The sequence below is a fragment of the Pezoporus occidentalis genome, unplaced genomic scaffold, assembly GCF_034315485.1.
Source record: "Pezoporus occidentalis ecotype Australia unplaced genomic scaffold, CSIRO_AGI_Poc_V1 ctg182, whole genome shotgun sequence".
NCBI classification, from domain to species: Eukaryota; Metazoa; Chordata; class Aves; order Psittaciformes; family Psittacidae; genus Pezoporus; species Pezoporus occidentalis.
This window is the reverse complement of record NW_026913662.1, coordinates 579,524-606,264: the sequence shown is the minus strand read 5'-3', so window position 1 is coordinate 606,264 and position 26,741 is coordinate 579,524. Positions and strand designations below refer to the sequence as shown.

The following is a 26,741-nucleotide window of genomic DNA, read 5'->3' as shown; positions in this document are numbered from 1 at the left end:
AAGGCTGTTATGGATGTTCACTGTATCAGTGGTGGGATTGACAGGATGGATTTTTTTGATAGTCTGTTTAGCTACACAAGATACAATAGGAGCACTGCAGATCACTGCTACAGACATACCATAGTAGAGTGACTGGGAAGAGTTTGAGCATACTGCATGGGAAAAATATTTAATTTACAACAATAATTCATATTTACACGAGGGACTGTGATTTCATTAAAAATCCCCACTGCAGGAAAAGCTCAGGAGAACAATCATTACAAACATCCCTGAAAATTTTTAATGCACAGCTTAATGGAGTTCTTACTCATATCTTTCATATCTTACCGACACAGCAAAATCACTGCCTAAGAGAATCTCTAAAAGCCATTTACCTCTCTCCTATGCTGGAGCTAAAATGCACTTAAGTCTGCACTGCAGGTAGAGTGAAATATTCTGATTCCTGCTTCCCCCCCAGTACTTTTCCCCCTCTTTGGCCCAGAGTCTCAAGTACAAGCCCAGGCAGAAACACAACTCCCATTCTTTTGTCATCTCTCCACCTGTAGTTCAATGTTTTTTCCAAGCATTTAATAGGAAAAAGCATTCCATCAATTTTACGATAATTCTCTCTCGTTCATGTTCTTACATGTGGCATATCTTTGCTAGGTGCATTCAAGTAAGGCCAAGATACTGAAGGACAACCTCTAGCAGGAAAAATTCAGAGGGTCTGGAATCTAGATGACTGAAGATGAGGAGTTATTAGTCATCCTCTTCCCCAGTAGCTGATTATAAAGGTTTAAGTAATTTGTATTAATTAAAAATATATATTTTACTGGTAAAACATTAGCAATTTAATTGAAAGACAAATAGTTCAAGAAGAGACTGGCTTGCTGCATTCTGTAGCCCATGCAATAAGAAACCTTTAAATGCTTTGACATCTAGCAGTACCAAAATGCACAAGCTCAACAGCTTCACATCAGTATCTGTGATATTCTAGCTGAATAAAAGGCAAGTAAATCCTAGAAACTTAATTTTTTGCTATGAAAATAAAGAGTAAAGATTAGACTTCAGAGCAGCATGAAATTCACTGTCCTCTCTATCTAATGAAGTTTTCAGATATAAAACACCCAAACCTTTGATCAGAAACCAGCCCTTTTACAAGTGCTGCAAAATGGATAGCACAGGCTTGCTATAGACCTTGGCAAAAAATAAGTGATAACATCAATCACGGTCTATTTGGGAAATCTCACTGTGGATTAGATGCAAGTTATGAATACACCTCCCTCATTCAAGCATTCAGTCAAGAGGAAAGAAGAGTTAGATGCAGAGTGCCAGCTGCCTGAAATATAGAACCTAAATTCATCACAGATGATTTAAATATCAATTTAAAGTTAACTTTTTACTTAAAGAGAAGAAAAAGAATTTCTACCTTGGCATAAATTCTTGTATGCTTTGAGCAATTAATTTTCTCCAACTTTTTCCCCCTCTGTCCCTTTTCATTGAGATCTGCCCTCCTTTCATATTTTTAGCCTTGTTCTGATAACCCCAAGGATTTAAAAATAATAAATAAAGAGCAAAAGCTTAGACCATAATCAGACCTGACGAAGCGTGTATGTTTTTCAGTAGTCCTCCTATTTTTGTATTTTTAAGGGGTAGTTAAATGTATAATATCAGTACTAGATCCAAATGTTAAATTTATCTACCTATGCAGAGAGGTAAGTCTTCTCATCTTCTACTTGAGAGACTCCTCTTTTTCCTTCCTCACCTGCTTGCACATCATCCTCTTCCCCCCTTTCCTTTCACTTACTCCACAGTTCAAGCTCTTTCATATCTGTCAGATACAGAAGTGTCTCACAGTCATTTTCCCAGCGTGGGTCCTATCCCAAGACCCACGGCACCATTGGTCTTAACCTCTGCCTGAAAATAAGCACACCCAGAGATCCACAGGGGCTCTGAATTGCACAGCAAGTTTTCCTTGTAAAAGATACAAGAGACTGAAGTACAAGGTAAGCCTTTGAAGAGAGATCGCTTTGCTCTGCCCATGAGACAGACTAAATAAAGCCTCCCCATTGCCCAGTGTAAAACTGGTCTTTCCCTCAGCTCAGCAACTTTCACCAGTTCCCTGACTTCCAATAGACTGCACAGCTCTCTACAAGCTCCTAACAGTTTCTGTTGCCCCCAAAGGCTCAGGCATGTCTGTTCCACATTGCAGACCCTGCAGCTTGAATGTAGGGCAATCCTTCTTACTCCTCTGCAAGAGAAGCATCACCCAAATGCAGCAGGCTCCATAAGGTACCACCCAGGTTTGTGAAGCTAAAATGAGTCTTAGGCAATTTTCACTGTTCAAGAAAAAATAAATAAATAATTGAGGGATAATTTTCTAGTCACTGGTATAGGATTAAGAGCAAAAGAACAGGTGTAAACAATAGTTGCTTTCGGCTTAACGAGCTCTCATTTGACATTACTGACTTGCACATGTTAAATTTAATACAAACCTAATTTTTCACTACATTTTAGTGCAACCGCCTGAGCATGTGCTTAGCTTTACACACAAAAGGATCGCATTTGCCTGAGCACAGCTGGAGTAGGAATAAAGCATGCAGACAAAGAGCCTATCAAGCCACCATTCTGTATTCAGCTCTATTTAAAATAATGAGTTGACCTAGCATCAAGAAACATCATTATATCTCATGTTTGGTTTATAATTTATGAATTGCAGAAATCTGTGAAAACTCAGGCAGTATAACAGCAAATGCCCTTGAAGTTTTATTAGTCTGTCTCTGCAGAATCAGATTTTACTGAGGGCAGTAATTGTTCAGCTGACAGCAAACACTTTATTGCCACAATATTGGTTCAGTTGTTTTTACAGACACTGCAATATTTTCCAAAACCCAGGTTGTTACATTGTTTTTTAGAACTCTTTTGTGTTTATCTGTGCGTCAAGTGAAAGGCAAGCTAAGCCAAATGCTATCTGAATTCATTACCTACTAGAACATTTGGTGATGAGTATTTCCAAAGGAGAGTCTTCCCAGTGAAGTAAAAAGTCCCTCTAATCCAACCCATTGACAGTCACCTCGTGATCAGGTTTCTTGGTCAAAATTTCTTGGTTTATTATTTCTGAGGTTTGAGAGTTGCTATAGAGATACAGCTTTTTAATCTTCCAAGTGTGACAATGCTTCTTGTCCCAGGGAGCAGAGCATAGTATGTGGCTGAGGTGGTTGTAGATTGTGACTGCTGTGCTGGGGGTGAAGAGGGAGAAGTCAAGGTCTGGAAGAGTGTTGTTGTAGAAACCTCATCGTAGCATTTTGAGACCATAGGTGTGAATTTGTGATGGATTAATAGAATTGCTTTGTTGTGAAAGGTGGGACTCATTGTAAGACCTAAAGTAAGTTTACATGCTTTTTCTTAAGCTTTATAAATTACTCTAAAAGCCAGGTTTTGGAAAACCGATCATGCATTTTTGCACAGGCACAGCAAGAGAGCTACCCTCTCACTAATTGCAGTTCTCCAGGTACCAATTTCCGTTAGAATGTTCACAGGAAGATTGTTAACTAAGCTGGTAGTCACTGGCTATGAAGACAAGTAATTAAAAAATGATAAACAACCAAACATCAGCTGTGCGTTTTATGTAGTTACTCTTGCTTAATTATTTCCTTTCTTTCACCTTTGGCACAGGGACTGTACTGTCCCCTTATAGCCCAAACCCATCTGAGTAACTCAAACCCTGCCTGAGTCAAGCTTAATCTTTTGCAAACACAAGAACCTACTTTTCCTTGATTTGAGCAGGAACATTTGTGGCGCTGACGTATGGAGTAGAACAGCTCAGTTGAAGGGATCTACAACAATCTAGTCCAACACTACAGCGTGATCCAGAGCTTGTGGAATAGATAATTCAGGTTTCATTCTATAGAGCAACACACAAGATCATGTTAAAAAAATATAGATAATGTAAAGGAGTCAGACATTATAAATTTAGTAAATAACAAAACTAAATTGGTCAGAATTGCTTGTAGCTCCTCTACTCAGATCTCTTACATGCATTTAAGATGAGATGAACTTCCTAAAGACTGGTACTGCTTCAATGGGATTTCTAGGTAAGGATAAACACACTTCAGTAATGCAGGAAAACCAGATAATTCTCTTACCTCTTGCTTCAGGCAAATAATTTTAACCCCCAGGAATAAGGTTTATATATTCTGTTCTTTTTTTTTTCTCTCTTCCTCCCAGTTCACCAGAAGAGAGGGCTCTAAAAATCCCCTTTCTGATTTTCTTGTAGGCCCCTGTTAGGTATTCCAAAGCTGCTATAACATTTCTCCTGAGATTTCTCCAGGCTGAACAGCCCCAACTCTCAGGCAGTCTTCACAAGAGAGGGGCTCCAGCCCCCTGATCATCCTCGTGGACTTCTCTGTACTTGTTCCAGCAGGTCCATGCCCTACTTACATTATGGGCCCCCGAGCTGAACACAGTACTCCAGCTACTTGTATGCATGCAAACGAAACAGTTGCACTTACCATCTGAACTATAACATTTTCTAAACTGTGAATGTTTCACTTTAGTCCTAATATGTTACTTTCATATTTCAATGTAAATGGACTGTGACTTCAAGTAACTAAGTTTCTAAAGGGGACCTACAGAAAATCTGTAGAGGGACCTTTTATAAGGGCATGTAGTGACAGGACAAGGGGGAATGGATTTAAACTGAAAGAGGGCATATTAGATATTAGGAAGGAGTTCTTCACTGTGAGGGTGGTGAGACACTGGCACAAGTTGCCCAAAGAAGCTGTGGCTGCCCCATCCCTGGCAGTGTTCAAGGCCAGGATGGACGGGGCTTGGAGCAACCTGATGTAGTGGAAGGTGTCCCTGCCCACGGCAGGGGGATGAGCTTTAAGGTCCCTTCCAACCCAAACCAGTCTATGATTCTGTGATTAAGGACCCAGGTCTTGGAGGAAACTAGTGTGTTTTTTGTTTTTTTTTTAAATGACATAGCTGACATACTATGTATTCAAAAAACGTCTCTCAAATCTGATCTATTATAAAGGAGCCCAATTCCAGGACTGTACACCCAAAGCATGTATATTTAGTTTGATTTTTAAATAAACTCATTCTGCTGCTCTGCTGTTTGAATGCATCAATAAATGCCAAGGTACCGCAAGGGTCAATGCTGCAGTGTGTACACAATCAAAGTAATTTATTATGGTGTTGTTTCACAGGTGTCTATAGAATAGTGCACTCAGCAAAAAGGAAAAAAAGCTGTGAGGAAGCATACCGTTCATCAGAATGACACCCCATGGTAATTATTTATGTTCTTCTGGGAACAGAGGTTCCAGGAGAAGGAACTCTCTGTTACAGCAGCCTCCCTTCAGAAAAGTAAAAAATTATAGCGCTTATGTAAAAGATCAGCAAATTACAAGATTCTAAGCCAGAATTCCAACAGTTTATTTTCAAATGTAAGAGAGGTAAAGCACATATTTCACACTGCAAATGTGCATGTAACTTATCATGTTACTTGTGTGCTCTTGTGAGGCGCCATGTTTAAGTGCTAAACTAAGGCATGCTACTTTTCCTGTGTGACTACAGAAACATGATCTTTTGGGTTTTGAGGGAATATGCAAGTTTGCTTTGTTTTATAGCACCTCAGCTTTGCACAATACTTTCTGACTCAGCACTAAAGTTTTATACTGCAGTCGCAGTTTCTAAAAATTTAGCACAAATTATCCGTCCTTAGTTTCCACCTAGCTACATTCCTCAGAGAAATGAGCTGCCCCCATCCTATAATGCTTTTGTTCCACCCAGAGCACAATACTTTGCAGAAAGTGCCATAACAGCATTGATTTTGACAACATCAGTTCTCCTCCCCAGCTAGAAAGCCACCCTCTTCTGGCATTTCCACCAGGTGACACACCTGAAAGTTCATTTCTGAGTTAATGGGGATTACTGGTTACTGTACTGTAAGTAGATCTCACTTCTCAAATATTTAATGTTTTACTTTCTCTTAAGATATAAGAAAACATATATGAATATATAAAAGGATATATAAAAATATAATAAAATATATAATAAATACAGTATATAATAACAAAATCTATAATAATATATAAAATATAAAAATATATAAACTTCACACAATTTATTTTTCAAAACGTTTAGTAAGGAAGCGGTCTTCAATCTTAGTTCTTCAGAAAATAATGAGAAACAGGCTTTCAAAACTGCATTTGCATGAAATTAAAGGGTCTTACAAAATCAGGCATCTGTTGCATTACTTACTGCATGCCACATCTGGATTTTGCAAAAAATGTTTCATTTAAAAAAGAAAAATTTTGTTTAAATCAAAGAGAAGGGGTTTGCCTGTGGATTTTAGAAGTTAAAGGTCTCACATTGCCAGTGGCCTCTGTGAAATTCAGACACCAGATGGCCCCATAGCACGCACTCATCTAACACAGATTCCAGTTTCCCTTTAGGGAAATAAGTAGCTCTACAGCTTTACTCTCAAAGCTACGACTGCTTAAAGTTTTAGAAGGAAAACTGCCTTGGATTGTATCAGATTTATATACGTGTGTGTATACATATAGGTAATTGCTCAGCTATAAGTGAAGTTCTTTGAACTGCATACATATTTTACTGCTCATTCATGCATGTGCACTTCACCCCTCTAGACTCAGTTTTCCTTATGTTACTACGTATATGGTGCTCATGTTTTGGTATTTCTTTTATATCAGATACTGGCATAGAAAGGAAAATAAATTTTTGCAGTGTTATAGAGCAGCCTAGTTCTGCAGAGCCATTCTCTCAGCCACAACAATGTCCCAGAAAACTACAGTTTTCAGTGGCTTTCCTGCTGTTTCTCAAGCTTTTTGCTGTCAGTCCTAAATGAGGTACATTTTAGCTATCTCAAGGCATCTTTCTATGGGGCCCAAAATCCATTTGGCTGGCCTTTGCCTTTTGCTGATTTTGTTCTGAACAGAATTTGCCTACAGGACGGTTCAGTTGGCTTTGTCTGTTATAAGGAAAACATCCATTAGTAGCACAGCCAGATTACACTGTGTGAATATGTAGGGCTTTGGGGAAAGAAATTTAAAAAAACCCCAAACAGCCATGCACAAATAAAAATATGCATAAACACACACCAAAAAAAAACCAACCACAAAAAAAAAGATTCATGGGTAGCTTCACATTAACTCTTTTGCACACTTCAGTAGGGCTTTGGAACATGTCCTCAGGGTACTTGATCTGGTTCATACATTTGTAATGGGTGATAGGCCATTGGCTACCAAAGGACTTTGATAGCAATGGCATCAAAAAGACAATTCTGCTGGTCCAAATGAGGGACCTATACCAGCTGAAAGAGCTAGACTGAAGTGACTAGATGGGAACCTTCAGCATGAGTATGCTTAATCTACCTCAAATTTGCAACAGTCATCAACATGAAGAACAGGATCTAATCCAGCTCATCATTCCAGAAGAAAATACCAACAGGATATTGCAAGTGTTTCTCCTTGTACCAAAGGGAGTTTAACTAAAGCAGATCATGAACTTCATTTACCTAACTCACACTACCATGAAGTAGTAACAAGCAAGATCACTTTATGCAGCATTTCTCCAGCTTAAACACTAGCAAGTAAAGGGAGCACAAATGCAGCCTTCACATCTTTCCTTCCTTCTCTTCAGAACAGCAGATCCAAAAAGAGATCTAAGGGCTGCAGTTAAAGGTATAAAACCTATAGGGCATCCTGACTTGTTTCAGCTACAGAAAGATCATGATGAGAACATGGAGGAGAAAAGAAAGTTATTCTGTTGACTGAATAGCTGAACTTTCATAGGATCATAGAATAGTTTAGGTTGGAAAATACCTTTAAGATCAAGTCCAGCCATTAAGTTCTGTTGAGTACATGTGGTAAATTGTCACAATATAATAAATTGTGCTTTTCAGACAACCAGACTTACAGTATATGATGAGGGACAGAGCATTTTGGTGACTACTATAGAAAACCTGTTAGGAACAAGACAATACAATAGCCACATAATTGCTAGAAAAGTATGGACAACTTTGTGTAGATCATGATAGTTGCACTACACAATATATTTCTAGCAAAGAAAATGGAAATATGGTTGCAGGAAATTTTGTTAGGGAGTTGCACACTGTCAGCACAGGGTTAAAAGTACAGAAAAGCATGGCTTCCCCTGGTTAGGAATGTCATGTGGGATTAGTAACTGGAACCCTAACTAAATCACCTAGAACATGCCAGAGAGGCTATTAGGCTACCTGTTAATGATCCCATCTTTTCTATTAGGGTCTAATAGCTAGAAAGCTAGACCAGGAAGGAGGAAATCCCAACTTCATCCTCATTCAGAATAAAACACGCAGTTTTACCACAGGGTGTAACACCTACCAACAATGAAGGCAGTTTTGGAGTAGGAGAGAAAAATATCTTCCATATCTCCTTTCAAAGCTTTACTCATGGATAGTAAGTGATTTAAGATTCCTTGGGACAAGAAGGTATGACATTGTATAGTTTGATGATTAAAGATACTTACCTGAGGGAGTCTTGGGCTGTCTTTGTATTTTATTGTCCAGCTGTAATGCTACCATCTCTCAAAAGAAAGTCGTAACTAACATCTCTGCAGAGCTTGGTCTTGTATGAACAAGTATGGTAGATGCCACAAGAATGCACTTATGAGACGAAGCTGAAGTGGAAGGATTAGTATATGTATATGATTAGGCACCAGCATCAGAGTGGCAGGAACTGAAGCCACTTTGGAACATGCAGGGAACTGCAGCTATTAAAAAATCTTTTAAAAAACAAATATGGAGAAAAAAAAAATTAATTAAGTGACTCCAATGAGATGAAACCAATTAAGTTTGTTAGATGGGTCTAAAATTTGTTGACAAGATGTAAGCATAGAAAATATTGGTACACAAACAAATTTCAAACAAAGTTGCAAAGAATAAAACTGTCTGAGGTTTATCCAAAACTACTCAGGCAGTGTCACAGCTAGGGAAGAGTAGGAAGCCCGAAACTAGGGTCACACCGAAACTAGGGTCAGAGTGAAGAGGTCTTGAATGCCCAACAAAGCAATGGATTAGAAGCAGCTATTTATGTCTTTATAATAGCCTGAGATAAAAACTACTATTTATGTGTTGGTAGAGCTAAAACATAAATCTTTTGAAATAAACTCTCTTCCCCTCGCCCCCCCCGAAAGATGACAGCAGAAAAATATCTATGCATGTGAAAAAGGCAGTGTATGTTTATTTAAAATAAGTACTCATACAGAAGGGCATCAATATACACGGAGAATTCAGCCAGACTCTTGCTCCAGGTTATCTTTCCCTCACAAAAAGTATTACAAGCTGAATATTAGACTTGCTATTTGGCAATGTCAACGTTGCAAAAGAAGTATGTATTTCCATTAGGAGGGACTTGTTACATCTCAATTCTTGGCTCACCTCATTTTACATGACACCCACAGTTAGAATACAACTATGAAGTTGGAAACTGCAATATTCACAGATGTTGGTTCATGCTCAAATATAATATTTTTGTAATAAACCCAAACCTACCCACATGCAATGAGAGCCATCTTTAAATTGGCTGATTAAGGTTTCAACTGTAAAAGCTTACTCTATTTAATTTTGAACCAGACCCTTCACTGTATTACCCAAAATAATGGAGCACAAAGATGAAGCCATCCGCTTCATTTTCTCTTTAATTTATAGTTCAAAAAGAGATGCTGAGATAGCTTTAACACTCAGATCCAAGAGTCTCAGTGCTTAAATCACTACTAAAGCCCTTGTCAAAGGTTCAAAAGGTGTTGTGCGTTTGACCCTAGCCAGCAGCCAAGCTCCTCTCCTCTCCATCACCAGGAAGATGAAGAAGAGCAGCAGCAAATGCAAGAAAACTCACCAGCTGGGACAAAGACAGCTCAATAAATGAAGGAAAGAGGGGAAAAAGCCCACCAAGTGATGTTAAAGCAATCACTCACTACCTTCCACAGGCAAACCAATGCCCAGCCAAATCTGCAAACAATAGCCACCTTGGAAGGCAGCCCCCCTACAAAATCCTCCTTCCCCTACTCTGTTCTTATTGCTGAGGATGACGATATGCAATATAGAATAGCCCTTTGTCCAGTCAGGGTTGGCTGTCCCAGACATGTCTCTCCAGGTCTCTTGCCCACCATCAGCCTAATTGCTGTGGGGGCAGAACAGGAAAAAGAGAAAGCCTTAACCCTGTACAAGGACTGTTCAGCAACAGCCAAAACACTGGTGTGATATCAACACTGGTTTTTAGTTACAAATCTGAAACACAGCACCATATGGGATACTATCAAGAAAGTTAACTCCATCTCAGCCAGACCCAGTGCACAAATAAATCCCAAGAGTTCAGCTATTAATCTGCATGAGATATAGCACACCATAGCTTGCTATTTGGAAGCCCAAAATAAAAATCAGCTTAACTACTGTAAAATGCTTTCAGCATATAAAACTGTGTGCCAAATTTATCAAACCTGAAAGCAGTCCACTACAGTCAATACTGTTCTCAACATTTGCAGTAGTGGCTTTGACTGGTTTATTTATAAAACAAGTAAGCCTAAGGCCTTCCCCAAACATACAACTTTGCTTGTGGGACTTACGTTCATGTTATTAAAACTGATCTGTTTTCCTCTTGCAGTTTTGATATTAGTATTTACTGTTTACTCCCAGCAGGCTGTAGACAGTATTGTACAGTAGGTATGCATAAATAGAATCATAAATAAAAAAGCTAACAAGGTGCTCAGAAAGACAGCTCAGTCACTTTGCCACTGCACATAAGAACTCAGTTTATGATGCTTGCTTATGCTAGTTCCAAGGGGGGAAAAGTATAATTAAATACATAACATCATAAACTACAGTATCTATGCATGTCTTCTCTTGCCCGTAAGTAAATATCCTGGGAAGAGAGAGCAGAAGTGATGATCTGTAGAAGTCAGCAGTGTCTCTTCACAGACCTTGAGAGCTCCTCAGTGTCTGTAGGAACAACTGTTCATTAAAGCCAAAATATCCCAAACAATGCTACTCCCAAAGACAGTAATTTTTATTAATCTACCATTAAACTTACTTCTGTTAAGGGTAAAGGTGTTGATCACCACAGATATTTAAACCTGAACATGTTCAGGAGTTGAAAGTCTAAACAATGCACAGATTTCTGGCACTTTGTATGTTTAAAAGCAAATGCAGTTCCTTGGTGCTTTTTTGGGAAGCTACTCCTTACCTTCAGAAAGTAATACAGGAGAGCCAGTAAAAAGGTCTCCATAAATAAAACAAAAAAAGCCACTGTAGACAGACTACCCATAAAAATTAACCTGTAACACTGATAAAACCAAATTTAGAATCACTAAATACTTTTACATGTAAAGGCTACTCCTGCAGAGCAGTAAGGCTCTGCCAGTACAGGTTAGTACTGGCAACTCTGAGTTTCTGGAGCAGAAGTTGATTTGGGGCTCTATCCCAGGGGAAAGCATTCTCCCAGCAAAACTCGGGAGCTTCTCTTCATGTAGCAACAGCTTTCTAGGAAAGACTGGGCTCTAAGCAAGGTTGTCTGCCCAGGATTTTAAAAGTAGCATTGCTCACTGAAGAAATCCGTCTTGAATTTGAAAGGCTAAGGCACAATGAGAGCAAGGAATCAAGGCCATGATTTTCCACATCCAACTTAAACTAAGAAGGCTCCACTTCCAAGTGAGCAGAAGCCACTTTAAGGTGTATGGGGGGCACAGTGAACACTGATAATGGCAGTTGTCAAAGCTAAACATGATTAGAAATTTCTTTCTCTTTCTAATACATGCAGATGACTCAAATCTGGGTTCCAGGACAACGGTGAACTAAAACCCACTTTTGTTTGAGGTATTATAAATTTTACAGCTTGTGCACAGCTCTATTGCTTGCCAAGAGCCTCAATGCAGATGTGCCAGAACCACAGACAGATGTTTCTTGGGCAGGCTTTGCTCCCTTGAAAATGAGTGGCAGCAAAAGCAGCAGCCCTAGTTCCCCTTTCCTCTCTCCCAACTTCCCTGCAGCAGGTCAGCCTAGTAGCAAGCAGGGATGTTACTCTCTATTCTGGCAATGCTACACAGCAAGCAAGCTCACTTCTAAATATATCCAAATATCAAAATCACAAAATACAGTTCTTACTCTAAGTTATGCAACAAAATGTAGGTTATACCTAATATTTCATGGTAAATGTAGTGTTATTAAACTTTTTTCCTTGTCTTCAGTGTAGCAGTTACAAGAGGCCCACAGGAACAAAATTCAGACTTCCACAGAAAGTAAGAATTATGTTTACTTTCTGGGTTTTTTACTCCCTGTCATAACAAAATAGTGATCATCTTGCCTGCTCCTCATAAGAGGACTTTTTGATACACCAGGCATTCCTTTGTTAGACGTCATTGCTGATTTTCCCTTAGGGAGAGGCTTCTTGGCTGCTGGGGCCAAGACTTCATTTACTTGCAAGTTTTTTGTTGAAGGCTGTGCTGGCTTTTTGGTCACTGCCTCTTTGGCTGAAGTTTGAGGAAGCCGTACAACAGATAAAGGAGTGCGTTCAGGAGGCTTGGATGAAGCGGGTCCAACCTGAGGGGGTTTACTGGCATTAGGCTGCTTATTGACAGCAGATGATACATTTTTGCTTGCAGATACCAGTGTAGGTGGTGACTTTAATGCTTTGTTAACTTCAAGGGAAGGTGCAGAAGCTGAGTGTTTTAGGACTGAAGGACTTTTCAGGTTCCTTGCCCGATCAGTAGCTGTTTGTGGAGCTTTCTGAGGATGCCGACACCTAGTTCCTGAGGTCTGAACAGCATTTTCAGAATGAGGTTTTGCAAGGAGCTGCTGAGATTGTGCAAACTTGGCAACAGCACTCAGGTTTGTCACAGGTGGCTGGGCAGCCTTTGGACCAACTGAATTCACTTTGGGTTTCATGTCAGATACAGGTTTGCATTTAGCAGGGACACGCTTTTGTATTGAAGTGATTGTTCCAGCTGTCCCAGGCAAGGGAGATGGCTGTTTTCTAGGGGATGAGGATGCAGGATGTAGCGTTGGTGCTGGGGAGCCCTGAGGCAGGGTAAATTTCATCTTGGGAGCATCAGGGGACCAAATACGTTTGCGCAATGTTTCAGAGTGAACAAGAGCTGTTCTTGCTCCTGCAGCTGAAGAGCTTTTGCTTAGAGGCTGCGAAGGAGCAGAAGCTGGTGAACTGTGTGCAGAAGACTCCAGTTTCTTTGAGGTGCCAGGTAATGGTTTCAGAGGAGACCCTTGTAATTTGGACTTGACTCTCAATGACTTGGCTGTAGAGGATGGAAGCACTGGCACTTTTGATGATGCCAGGACAGGGGACTGAGGACGTTTAGGTAAAGCCTTCTTGGCACTGGCCCCAGGAGTTGAAACAGGAGTCAGTGGTTTTGATGGCTGCTTTTGAAACATACTGACAGCTGACATTGGATTCATAACAGGAGGCTCCTGAAGTCTAGCTGATGAGCTGGGGACACTGTCGCTGGTGACTCCTTTCTGAAACGCCAGGATTTTTTGTTCCAGAGTTGCAAACTGAAGCACTCGGCATGGGTCATATTTAAGTAGAAAACCTTGAAGAGTGTCCCAGCCTCCACCAACACGGACCATCACATGCTTGCCATGTAGCATCTGAGAATGGAGGAAGAGGGGGGAAAAAGAGAGCAGGAGAAGAACAAGAGAGGATTCTATCTTGTTTTATGCAGCATTATGTCTTCATGTTACATTAACATTTATTTAAATTGACCAGAAATAGGACCTCCTTTCTTACAGAGAAACATTTTTTTTTAAAATAGAAATTATGTGATAAATAAGGCTTATGCTTCCTAATTCTTTTATTAAACAGTTTCTCCTGCAGAGGCAGTTGTTATGTGCCAGGAAATAATGAAACCATATATTTAGAAGACACTTCAACCCTTCTGTCAGCATCTTTATTTAGTATATAGAGCTTTGGATACAGGTTTTGTCCAAATTGTGGATGTGTTTGTAACACGAACTCTTATGCCTGCTGAAAAGAGTGATCAAACATCCTACAAATTATAAACCCCCAAGTGTCCAGATTTTGAACAAGCAATGTTCTCAGAATATTCTATAGCATTATTCTTATTTATATTGCAAGTTGTTACTGAAATTTAAGAAACAGCACAGAGAAGAGTAACTAACTTGGTTTAATGAGATTGTAAAATCAATGGTTATGAGACCTAAGTAGCTACACCTACTCTGAATAGGCAATTGGATGACATTGTGTCCCAACATAAATCATTCTGTAATTCTAAAACAATACCATAGAAATGAGGCATGTCACTTAAAAGCATTTCTCTTCCCAACATGAATACAAATTGGAATTCTAAGAAAGTACTTACTCTTATGAAGAGTATTTTATCTCCCAGTCTATAACGTCCCTCTGATAAGTATTCAATTGAAAATCGATGGGAACAACTGCAGGGAGGATCTTCTGCTATATGTTTAACCTAGTTATTAAAAATGAAAGCATTTTTACTTTGACAGAAGTTTGAGATATTTAATACACAAAAAGATACTGTTATCTTCATCCTATAACCTAAGATAATCCTAGAATTCGGTACCCTCACAATAAAATCTTAGCTACACAAAACCTCAAAATGTCAAATAAAAGATTAAAGAACAAACTGTATGCACAAACATTTTTAGTTGTCCCAATCCAATTTTCACAACTTCTTCAATTTGAAATTGTTTCTAATTTCACTTAAGATTTGTTCATAACACCATACATAGCAGCATCAGTTCCCATCACAACCTTGTAAAGACACTGTTACGGTCTCTAAAAATGGAAACAAGTGCCTGGGTTTCCCCTCTGACCAAATCCATTGCCACACCTGACCCAAGAGTACTTCAGAGTTCTCCCTAACTTTTATAAGTTAATCTTCTATGTGACACCCAAGAAGGAAACCACTTAAAAAAAGGTCCTCAGATAAGTCCGGGGTTAGAAAAGATGTGCCTCTTACAGACACTTAGAAACTTAAATCGCCAAGAAGGAAAAACAGTGAGTTTTCAGAGAGAGCGAGGATCTCGTGGCTGACTTTCCCAAAGAAGCAGACATTTTACATTAAAACATAGAGGACATTTAAAATAAATGCTTACTGAGTCAGATCACAGAAGTACCAAACTTAGAATTTTATGTAAAGCTCAGAACACAATAAACAAGTAGTACTTACTGCCTCATGCAGCTCCCCATGGTGACAACATGACTTTGCTGTGCTAACAGGTGATGGTGGCCCAGAAGTCATTAGCAGTGTTTCTTCTAGCTCAATTTCTTTCTCTAGTTTTACTAGCACAGGAGGTTCAACTCCATACCTCAAATTCATAAGTGGACAGTTTAATTGCTAATTTACTAAAGAAAACAAAAAGTGATGATAACAAACATGCAAAATTTTGAGTGGCTTGACTGACAGGGAACAATGCTAAATCAGTCAGAGGAATAACTGTCCTGATAACCCAAGAGAAGGAACAGCTTGAGTTTCTAGTAGAAGCCCCCTCTAAAGTGGTCTTGGAGCTACCAAAGACAACAGCAAAAATATAGTCCAAACTACATAATTTGGGCCACATTCAATTTAGATGAACTATCTTAAAGCTTCCAGCTCTGCTCTTGAAATAAATTAAAAGTCTAAAATTAGAGAATGATAGAGATATCTGCCAAAAAATCTTAAAAAGTAACAACCTTAAAACTGTATTTAATGTCAGTGAGTTTCTTCCATGATGTACACATATCTATAAGCTGAACACAGCTATAAACACCAGTGGATCAGCACCTTTCCATGGAAAAAAAATCTGACAAATATTTGAAAAAATACTTATATTGTACAATGGTCCTAGAAAAGTTCATCCCTACTTTCTGCACAGAATTAACATTTACTGCATTGCACTTAATGGCGACAGACTGTCTTAACTTTATCTTCGGTTTTACTTAAGAGAATGTGTTCCTCACTGTCTTGTTAGGAACATGCGCAGATCACATACCTGGACACAATGCGTCCAATTTCCAACAGACAAAGATACACTTGTCTTGGATCCTTGTGCAAAACTAAAAGGGAAGAGAATAAAAGGGAGTTACAGCTCGTATTTACTGTAGAGAGGCCTGTGCAATTAAGTACACAAAGGGGGGAAGATAGATGGAATAGATGATTAGATAGAAGGAATAGATGATCAACTTTGCCATCATTCTACCCAGAATTATTGCTTCTGCAAGCTACATTATCATTGATAAAGCATTACATGCTTTCCAGATCTAATTTTCTATTCCATAAAATGTTTAAACCCATCCTGGCACTCCTGAAATCAAATTCTTCTCTACCTCCTAAGAGAAATATGCTTCTCTTATGCTTAGGAGGAAAATCCAAGAGCTTTTCCTTTGCTATCCTCAAATACATTATTGCAGTCTTAAAGATGAAAAGTATTCAGCAACTGCAAATAGGAAAATACACTCCATCTGTCCTTGCTCGTGCATACAGACACAGATAAGCCCACACACTCTACAGGTGAACAGTTGTAGAATACACTGCAAGTGACCTAGCTGACAAGTGGATGTTCTATGCAGCCAGTCAGCCCAAGTGGTTTAAACCCATGGCTGTGAAAGAATAATCTGGATGACTGTTACCATTTCAGTAAGCAACATATCTTTTTTCTTATCACTTTAAGAGCGGCCAGCTCTGGGTACCAGCAGGAGCTGTCAGATTCACCCAGTTCCACTTTGCCTGTGGCAGCTACCCTACCTCATGCTATACCCACATTTCACCCCACCCTGTCAGGCCCTACCTCCTGCCCCATCCACCTGGAGGTTTGCTTCAGGATTTGATATTTTTGTGAGGCTGTGTCTGAAAAAGATGGTCAAAACCCCTGACTGTAGGAAGGAGGCGAGAATGACATTGGTTTAAAGAGACAAATATTCAGATTCAAACATCAGATATTGGCTGTGATCACAGAGAAGAAGCAACTCTATTTCAGATGTTAGCAGCACTGATTTTTGCATTAGGCTTTGCATCTCAAAGACTGTGCCCACATTAACCCAGTTAGTGCACAATGCAGAGGCTGCTTTGCACCCCTCTATTCAGACAAGCTTTAGCAGGTGCATGTTACTTGGCCATGTAGGCACACGAAATGACAATCAGGAAAGCTGAAGAATGAAATGGAAGAGCAAGGTGATGACCAAGCAGTGTGAAGATGACTGTGGCAGCTCTTCTGGATTTTCTTGACAGATTTGAAATGAAAATGTTTAATCATTTCTACTGCTGCACTGAAGAATGGAAGAGGCAGAAGGAAAACAATGTCTGTTTTGGCATCTTTCCATCTTTAGGTGAGCAAGGAAAAAGAAGCTAGGCCATGAACAGAGAAAGAAAATAGTTTAAAATCTCACCCACAAGTAACTACTTCCTCCTCTGTCCCAATACAACCCTTAAAATTGAGGTGCTTTCAAAATGTTCTACAAACAGTTGTATGAAGGCTTTGGGGAAAAAAAAAAAAAAAAAAAACAAAACAACAAACATCCCTGCAATTTTTTAGCCAACCAGGAATACTGCCTAATAACTCAGAAACCAAAGGCTGGGAGAAAGGTCATTCAGCTCCCCTCAACCCACACACATGGCACTGTTCTTTCCCCAACCAGCAGTAAGTGTAAGAAATGGGAAAAGCTGTAGATATGATATTCATATGGTATAACTTTTATATGAACAAGTCAGACTTTCTTTGCAATGTGCAGTAACAATATTCAGTAGAAACTGGAAATTCATTCTGAAGAGAAACATAATGAGCCAGCTCTATATCTGCAGACGAAATCTAACATCTTCCTGATGCTCAAATTTAAAACAACTTCGCTTTAAATGAGACTGAAGTGTTTCCTAAAGTATAAGCAGAGTACGGGCAGATGTTCTTTACATCACCTACACCAGTCTACTTTTTAAAAGCATCTGATTATGAAGGGTAAATCTAAAATAGAAAGTTGACACAGTCATAAAATAAAAGGTACTAGAAGTCACTTAATCCCTTTTTTTTTTTTTGGTGCATGTTTTTGCCAGCTGTAACAGAAGTGGCATTATTTGCCTGAATCTAGAGTAGAAAAATCCAAATTTACCCCTAAGAGAGATCAAGAGATTTGTCTGAATGTCAAAGGGGGTCCTATGATGGCTACCCTCTCTTTCTACTGTCTTAGGAGCCACTTAGTTTAGTACTTTCACAGCCACCCACACTTTTCAGGAGGCATTGATCTAAATATCTGATGGGAAAGAGACAATTGTTATATTGTCTATCCGCTATTTCATTCATAAAGAATGGATTGAAAGTTTGATGGAAAACACCAGTAGAAAGAATGTTTCATCAAGGAGGCTGCAAGTCTGCTCATTTCAACTGCCAAAAAGGCTCACAGAAGATATTTATGCCATAAAGCAAGCTTGTGTCAAGAGTTAAAATCAGACTTCAAAACACTTCTTAGCTATGAGCAAAAGCCACAGTATTAGGAAATCCTGTCTGCTTATCTCAGGGAGGCTAAACAAGTTCTAGTTACCCATCCACTCACAGGAACTAAGATGTTTAAGCAATGTGGTTCATACAAGTTGCACTGCAAAAAAGCAAATTAAAACCAATTTTCCTGTATCTCAGCTCTCCTACTCATCTGTATTTCATGGCACTGAAAAGAGATTCACTCACTAATTAAATCAGACTGAGACAGATGCAAATGAGGATATTTTCTTAACTATTCTAAAAGATGTCTTATCCAATAGAGAAAGCATGGGAAGTCCAACTAGCCGGGAGGAGAGCTTGAAAGAAAAACAGTTCATGAAAACAGTTCCTCCCATTTAAATTACATTAAATGGCACAAAGACTTTGAGAAAATCTAGTAAACATTGTGACAACTGCATCTGATTACTGAAAACAAAAGGTATTTTGCAAATTTTTCCTGTTCTGCTGACACGCAGATATTTTGCCTTTAAAAAAAAAAAAAAAAGAAGTAGCCAAAAAATTTCCAATCTTTGGCTTGCCACGGAAAAGTTTGTATTAATTAATTTTTACTGACATAATAGCTGGTAGAAGAGCATTTCATTATTTACCATGCAATTAAAGCACACTTCCTCTTAATTAGCAGTTAACCAAGCTTTATTCCATCTGGAAGTATCAGTCTGGAAGCTGTTCGTTATAAGGGACAGATTGTGCATTGGGGCAGTCGTACACACACAGTTGGCAATATTTATTTTTATAACTATCTTATTAAATGGGAAAACACAAATGGTTTAGTCATGTCAAGTAGGTCCTGAAGTAAATGTTAATTACCAACAGACTGTTGCCACTTCAGATACAATGCCTTGCTGTTGTTACCAAATTTAGCAGTCATGAATTCATAATTCTGAGGGCTTTCTGCAACAAAAATGAGCTCTAACTCCAAATAAAGGATCTTATTGTGACTTGACTCCATGGCCCTGTGGTCTTCCCGCACAGGAAAAGTGAAACCAAACTTTTATTCTCTTTTTCTCAGTGGGCCTTTTCACTGAAAAACGTGACAGTTTGCTGCACAACTGTCACTCCCCACTTCGGCCCATACAGCAACTTTTAGAAGTTTGGAAAAGCATCATGTGAGTTAGAGCAGTCACTAAACTGTGTTTTCAAGGCTTCTACTCCAACACTTCCTTAAAATAAGTAAAAGCGTTAATAGCTTGCATGAGACAGGCATATTCATGACAAAGACTTCAAAAGACTGTACACAAGAGATCTCCCTGACTAGGTAGTTATCCACATAGAGATCAAAGCAAGTCTTACAAAAAGGTAGATTTACCTAAACCTTCAGACTCAAAGAGATAAGTCTCATCAACTCCAATGGCCCTACACCAGTTAAGAAAGTTGGCTGTATTATCTCTGGCAAAAAAAGATCCTGATGGTGCATCCTTCTTACATGGAACTTTTCTCATAGGAAAATTCTGGCAAGGGAAGAAAACAAAAAGTACATTGTGCACATCAACATTGCCAACAGATTTCAAAGCATATTTGCAAAGGAAAATAAACCCTCAATTCAGAGTACAGAAACAGTGGTTAGTAACTATTTTGTGTGCAACCCACCATGCATTCTATTAAAAAAAGCCACACTAATGTAGAAAGCATTCCACCCTATCGTTGTGAACAGTCATGGAGTAAACAATCCTTAGCTCTGCAGCCTTTCCCAGAGGCTGCCTATACAGTTGGTCCCCCATTTCCCCACATGCTGGGGTAGAAATCTTATTGGTGGTTTCACAGGTTTGGATAATTATTCGCCCTTCCCAAGCTCTGTTCACAGCAGCAGAATGAGCACAGACAGAGAACTCCAACTAAACTGAAATATACTCAGCTGCCAGACTTCATTTTAGAGCCTGTTCTAGAAAGCAGAGGGAAACAGAAGGGAACAAGGGGCAGTTTCCTTTAAAGGAATTCAGTACTTATTTGATTTTAAATTGGTATCTTCAGAACTAAAAATTCAGTTCACAGATACACAAGTTATGAATCTTGTCTTCCTTTGAAAAAAAAAAAAAACAAAACCCAAAAACAAACAACTAAGGATTTGGAGAATTCATATGGCTCTTGAATAAATACACTTTGGCATCCTAAAACTTATCCCCCCAGTTAATAATAATTCTAATATTAGTAGTTATATTACTTACTGGTAAATATCCATTATTTGAAACTATTGTTTTACTAGATAAAACAGTAAATGGTAACCACAAAATAAAAATGGTCTGGATATGGCGAGCAGTGCCTCCTGCCCCCAAGGGAAACGCTACCAATCAGGGCACATTAGCTGGTGATCTACTATTTGACAAATCTAAGCACTGCTGTAGCTATACCCCTGTAGGTTGAACATATGCTACCTACATGGCTTTATACTTTAAAGTAACAAATCAGTATTTTTCATGGGACAAACACAGACTGGAAGTTGCTTGAGATTCACATTTTAACGCAGTCTTGGTTCCCAACAAAAACACTACAGCCCATGTCCAGGTACATCTCAGTTTGGATATTTTGATGGCTGGCCTACATTCTAGAGTTTAGCCACCAGTTTTGAGCATAAAACATACCACCAAGTGCCAATGGATATCTTGTTACCAACCCACACTGATGTCAGGGGAACAAACTCCAGACTTGGACTAGATCTTCCTCAGACAAGGCTTCTACTGGAATTAAACTAAAAACCTGATAGGATTTTATTAACAAAGCATATAAGTAATTTTTTGCACAAAGCTTACCCATCTGTAAGCCACATTATTGTTAATCAGCCTCTTTTTACTGCCACTTATAATTAAAAAGTTTATGTATGCATTAAAAAAAAAAATAATAAATCACAACTTACCCTTAAATTATTTGAGCTACAACATTCTTTAATTGTGTTTTGAAGAACACCAACCAATTGGCAGAGTAGTACCCCATTATCAAGTTCTTCTAGCAGTTGTTCTGCTTTGATTTCTATTCCTAAAAAAATCAATATTAGAGTTACTCCAAAGAAGGTACAGAAGTTTCATATGAACTTAGAGGCAACTCAAATAGCATTCCAGTGTTAAACACTGAAAATTAATAGAAAAATATAAGTAAATTAAAATCAAATATCCATTTAATTAGATTTTAATTAGACTACCAAGATTCAGCAAATAAATTAGAATGGTTTATCATCCTACCTCTAAGAAGTGGCAGCTCATTAAGTCCAAAACCAAAACATGCATTTTAATGCAATTCTCCTAGCCATTCAGGCTCAGATACACCAGATCTTAACAGTACTATAGGTATTAAGTGTCAGCATTGACTGGAATATTGGAAAGTGCTTTGAAATTTATTAGTGATTTTTAACCTCACCCAGCAAGCCAGACAGCCAGATTGACAGATCTTCTTGCATAGGCACCAAAGTTGCTTCATGCCGCACAGATATCCATCGGTCATACAGGCACACATCTGCCAAACCTGGTCCATGTCTGGGAGTTAGAGGACTGCGGGGACTTAAGGGAAGGTCATCTCCAAACCACACCTGCAGAAGATGTCAGGAAGCTGCAGACAGCGAGGTCTAGTATTTGCAGACATATTGCAAAAATTTGCAGTTCTGAATTATGCTGAAGATTACTCAAACAGTAAGTATTCATTCCCCTTCAGACAGATACACCAACACAGCAGCAGTCACGATGGTGCAACTCGCATTAATAATGCCCACATCAAAAGTACTACTACATCCATTCTCTTGACTTCTTTGGATTTAAAATTACATATTTATCAAATGAAGAAAATGTGCATTAAATTTGTGGGTTTTTTTTCTTTTTCTCAACAAATTTAAGTAATGAAATCTGAAGTTTGTCATATAATTTACTACAGCCTACTGATTTCTCTGACATTCATTTCAGAAGCATTTAGTGTTTAAATCATTAAAATGACGACGTTAAGAGGAAACATATTTTGCAAGAACATAGCACAGTGCTTGAACATGAATCCTTAGCATTTCCCTTAGGGATTTAATATTTTCATATTGGAGAGGTACTTTACATTTCAAGAAAAGTACCACACTGAAATTTGATGCACAAAATTCCTGAAGACAAAGAGGCCCTTTGGTATTCTTAAATACTTTCCTTCAGTTCAGCGTGTGTACAAAAAAAAGATAATTTTTTACACTTACATAGGAGTTTTAAAAATTCCTCTTAATCAACAAACAAGTTCTTCAATAACTCAGCATTTGACTTCAAAGCCTTAGCTAACAGCATTTAGGAAGAGAACACCAGGTTATATATCTTTTCACATTGCACCATTGGCAAAATGGGAAAACAAGTAATCTTTTTTAATAGAGACAACTTGGGGGTGTTCTAGCATTTCATCTGCTTCACGTTACATTTTTGCATTAAAACAAACAAAAAAAATATCATAAGGGATTCAAACATTACAAAAGCCATTTACCTGAACTGCATTCTGCATGGTTACCTGCATTTACATTAGTTGCTCCCTCTAGAAAAAGAGAAGAGTATTTTTATTACAGTCCCTCCTGCTTTCAAGAAAAACCCCCCAGTGCTGCTTTGGTAAAACAGGGACAAGTCTTATCGGGAATGAAGGAGGAAAGAGGGAAGTATCTTAGTAGCTAATGTTTTGATGCAGTATTCAGTCAATGTCAGCTCTGTGCCCTTAAGTAAAGGCGCAGTTATTACAGCACAAAGAAGCAACTAACTTCATATGCATAAATAATAGTCAAGTTTGCATGATTTTAAGGAGCTGTAAGGCATTTACTTTACCAAAGAGAAATATAAATACTCCAAACCATTCTTGGATGTAACAGTGTTGGCATTCACCCTTTCTTTTTAAGCTACCACACAGGTGTATCTTGTACACACATGCATGTGCATCTATGTATCCCAAGTTTATATTAAATACTTTTAAGTTTATGAAAATCTTAAAGCAAAGAATAATTTTGAAGAATGAGACTTCTTGCATTGATACATGAGAGAAATCAGTATTTTTATTAATGTCTGTTGGAATTTTGTATTTCCAGGCAACCAGCACATACCTGTGTTTTCAACAAGCTGTTGCAGCAATACGGTTATCAGGACACTTCCCTGGCTTTTCTCTCCTGAAGCCAACACAGTATTTTAAAGCAATGCTTTCAATCACATGAAAACTCAGCACAAACTCTACACTGGGCTTGGGATCAATCAGTAAGTCTCTTAATGTAGGCTCCAGGTCTAGAAATGCACAGTATTACCAGGATAGCTGCATACACACATACCAGAAGGAATTTCCTCAGCATAGCTCTCCAAAGTGGTAGTGGAGAGCATTACAACCTCAAAATGTACCTGTGTCCTGAAGCCACTTATAAACAACTTTCTTGCTCCATCACTTAATAGTTGCAATAAAACTTCATCTGGCTGATGAAGCTGGAAACCAGATTGCAGACACTGTCAGACAGTTTAAACTCATCTGTTTTCCTTTAAAAATAAATAACTTCCCTCTCGTGTCCCAGATGTTTAAGCTTTATATGTAGATGGCATTCTTCTCCACATGATGTGCAACTTGGCCTTCCTATAACAAAAGGCTCTATGGCCCACCACAGAAGACCCCATTCTTGCAAAAAATTCTCCCCCTTCCTCTTAGCCAGAAAGCAGAATGGTGCTGTTTCCTTCCCATTTTTCCCTCTCACGCTACATAGGACCACACATCAGGCATTTCAACCAACTTACCCCTATGACCAGCTAACAAGCAACCAGTTTATTTTCAGGCTGAAGCCACTTCTTTGAACCAGGACTGCTAGCGCTTCTCAAACTTTATCAGGGACACTCCAAGTGATATTTTTTTCCCCTCCTTTTATTTCTAGGGGAAAAAAAAAAAAGAGGACATCCTCTCCTTGATGTCATTTTTCCTGCTATGAATGAACAAGAGAAGGGCAGTGTATATACCAAGCATTACTAATGAGCATGTTATGCTTCCCACAGCTTTGTCCAGGGCAATACATTTTCCTTTAGCAAAGAAAGCTATTGTCCCAAGAGAGTCGCAATAAGAGGCTCCATTGATTAAAAAAAATAAATAAAACAACAGCAGAACAGCCAGTAGAGAAGCTGGTCTCATTAAAATAAGGAGCTCCATATAGGCTAACAAGCGCTCTAGCATACTAACTGCCCAGGAAAACAAAAGGCAGCCTAATTCACAGGGAGCACTCAAAACACGAACAAAGCAAAATATTCACGCAGCAGCTATCACAAGAATGCTCAGCATCTGCAGTTTTGTGGCATGCCTAACAAAAACTAGTCAAAAAAAGAGAAAAAAAAAAAAGATAAAAAAGAAAAGGGATTGAGGAAAATTGTGGCACTTGATCTTTAAGAGCCTGCCCTTCTAAAGTAAGTTATTTTGTAAGCCCATATGCCAAAGGGCTCTCTAGAAAGTCAAACAGATTCATTTATCAGGGCATCTGAATAACACTTAATAAATGACCCTTTGATGATATAGACTACCCTGCACAAATTTTGAGTTGAAAAATATAGTAACAATTACCCATTTTCAGAGCCCGAACAGTCCAGCTCTGAGACTGCAGAGAATAAAGATTAATGTAGCCTTATCACTTACAGGGACAGCAAGTAGGATGAGAAGACCCAGAAGTCTGCCACCTTCAAGTATTCGGCCTGCAAGGGTGCAGAATGTGCTGCGGTGAGGCGAATACTGCAGTACTGTGTGGAGTCATAACCAAATCTGACAACTTCTAAAACCAGTTGGGTTTCCTGCATCAAAAAGCTCTACGTAATGAATGAATCAAGTATTTGATATTGAATTCAGGCAGCTCCAGCTAGAACAGTATCAGTTTCTGTACATACCAGTTTTATCAACTCACCTTCATTCAACAGGCATTTAGTGTTCAGGGATCACAGCTTAAAAGAAAATACCACAGAATGAAAATGGACTGTATCATATCATGTCCCATGCATAGCCTCAGGCCATACCATTCCCATTTCCCAGCCAGCTGATGTCCTCAAGGTCCTTAGGAGGAGTCTCTACCTGCTTCACCCCTTAAAACAGGGGAAGCACCAGAAACTTGCAAGCACTTCCCAATCAGCGGGACAACCAGCCTAGCTCCAAGCTCAGTAAACACAGAATTCTCCCGCCACTCAGCGAACATCTCACTTCTGTGGGCACTCCTGTTGCCAACAGGCTCCACGGGATGGGAGGAGAGTGGAAACACTGCCCAGTCCTAGTGGTACCTTACATCTAGAATAATGCAACAACACTGACTTATTGCAAGACAGGAGGTCAGCCCCAAATGATATAGTGGGGAAGGCAGGAGCTGCCTTTGTCTGCCTGACTGGCAAACGTCCACTAAACGACTAGAACTATGGATCAGCATTAGGAAAGACAGAAAAATGTAGCTATCTACTGACATGTGGCATAGTGACGGGCATTTCTGAAGAAAAGGAGCGCAGATACCCTGGACATGAACCTGCACATGACAGCCTTGCAAGACCATAGTCTGCCTCTATTCTCCAAAGGGATGCCCACCACTTTGCCCTCAGGCAAGCTCAGAAACAGCAAAGTCAGCGAATACTAAAACACTTTATACAAATACTTCAGGGTGCTAAACACACTCTCTCAGATGCTACACAAGATAGCCTGGTTAGTATCAGTTGCCCAACCAGCAAGACATGCTATATTAATTACACTCTGTCGCACAAGATAAACCGAGTCCAAGTCCCATTTTACTTGGCTGCACGGTTTACAAAGAAATAAACAAAAAATCCACAATTCACAGATGCCCAAAACATAGATGAAGCAGCCACTGACTTAGCTTAAATGGAACCTAAAGGGATTCACAACCTGATTAAAAGGCCTTGAATGCACAGACCCATTAAAAAAAACTTAGGTAGAAACACTTTTACATCTTCACCCTATATTTAAGATATATAATGCATCATCTTCTATTCCATCAACACCCAAAGGCAGTCACAACAGACTTACCCAGAGCAGCTGGAAACTGTAGATTAGCTTTGACAGTACCTACTGAAACCCACATTTCAAACATTCTGAAATGAAAGAAGCTGTCAAGTCAGTATCTGTTGAAACCGACTACAGGATAGCCAAGATTTCTTTTGGTTCACATATCCTAACATGCAGAAGAGGTAGGTACAAGAGACATCCCTGCAGCAGAGAGCTACTCTCTGTCACTAAGCAATTATAGAGCCCTTTTGTTGCATTACTGAGTCAGCAGGAGCTCTGTTTCCTTGGGGAGGCCTCAAAGGCACAAAAGAGA

The 26,741-nt window shown here is 39.0% G+C and overlaps 1 protein-coding gene across 2 annotated transcripts; it reads right to left on the bottom strand.

The window, feature by feature from the left end:
- Nucleotides 1–9,822: 9,822 nt before the first annotated feature.
- Nucleotides 9,823–26,115, bottom strand: GAS2L3 (growth arrest specific 2 like 3). Of its 2 annotated transcripts, XM_062615479.1 has the most exons (11): nucleotides 25,332–26,115; nucleotides 25,070–25,234; nucleotides 24,190–24,319; nucleotides 22,919–22,966; nucleotides 21,839–22,007; nucleotides 21,342–21,460; nucleotides 19,800–19,941; nucleotides 16,001–16,064; nucleotides 15,199–15,337; nucleotides 14,368–14,475; nucleotides 9,823–13,636 (listed from the first exon to the last, which is right to left on the bottom strand). In XM_062615479.1, exons 4-11 carry the CDS (start codon nucleotides 22,946–22,948, stop codon nucleotides 12,287–12,289), a joined length of 2,121 nt encoding a protein of 706 aa, XP_062471463.1. In that variant the 5' UTR covers nucleotides 22,949–22,966; nucleotides 24,190–24,319; nucleotides 25,070–25,234; nucleotides 25,332–26,115; the 3' UTR covers nucleotides 9,823–12,286. The 2 variants fall into 2 exon arrangements, with proteins under 2 accessions (XP_062471463.1, XP_062471462.1); XM_062615478.1 differs by having other exon boundaries at nucleotides 25,070–26,115.
- Between the last annotated feature and the right edge of the window lie 626 nt (nucleotides 26,116–26,741).

Coding starts and splice junctions, on each gene's coding strand:
- GAS2L3 (XM_062615478.1), bottom strand. CDS start 22,948: ATGCAGGTAACCATGCAGAATGCAGTTCAG. Junction 19,942..21,341: donor GTAGCTCAAATAATTTAAGG/GTAAGTTGTGAT, acceptor TTCCCTTGCCAG/AATTTTCCTATGAGAAAAGT. Junction 15,338..16,000: donor ATTGGACGCATTGTGTCCAG/GTATGTGATCTG, acceptor TATGAATTTGAG/GTATGGAGTTGAACCTCCTG.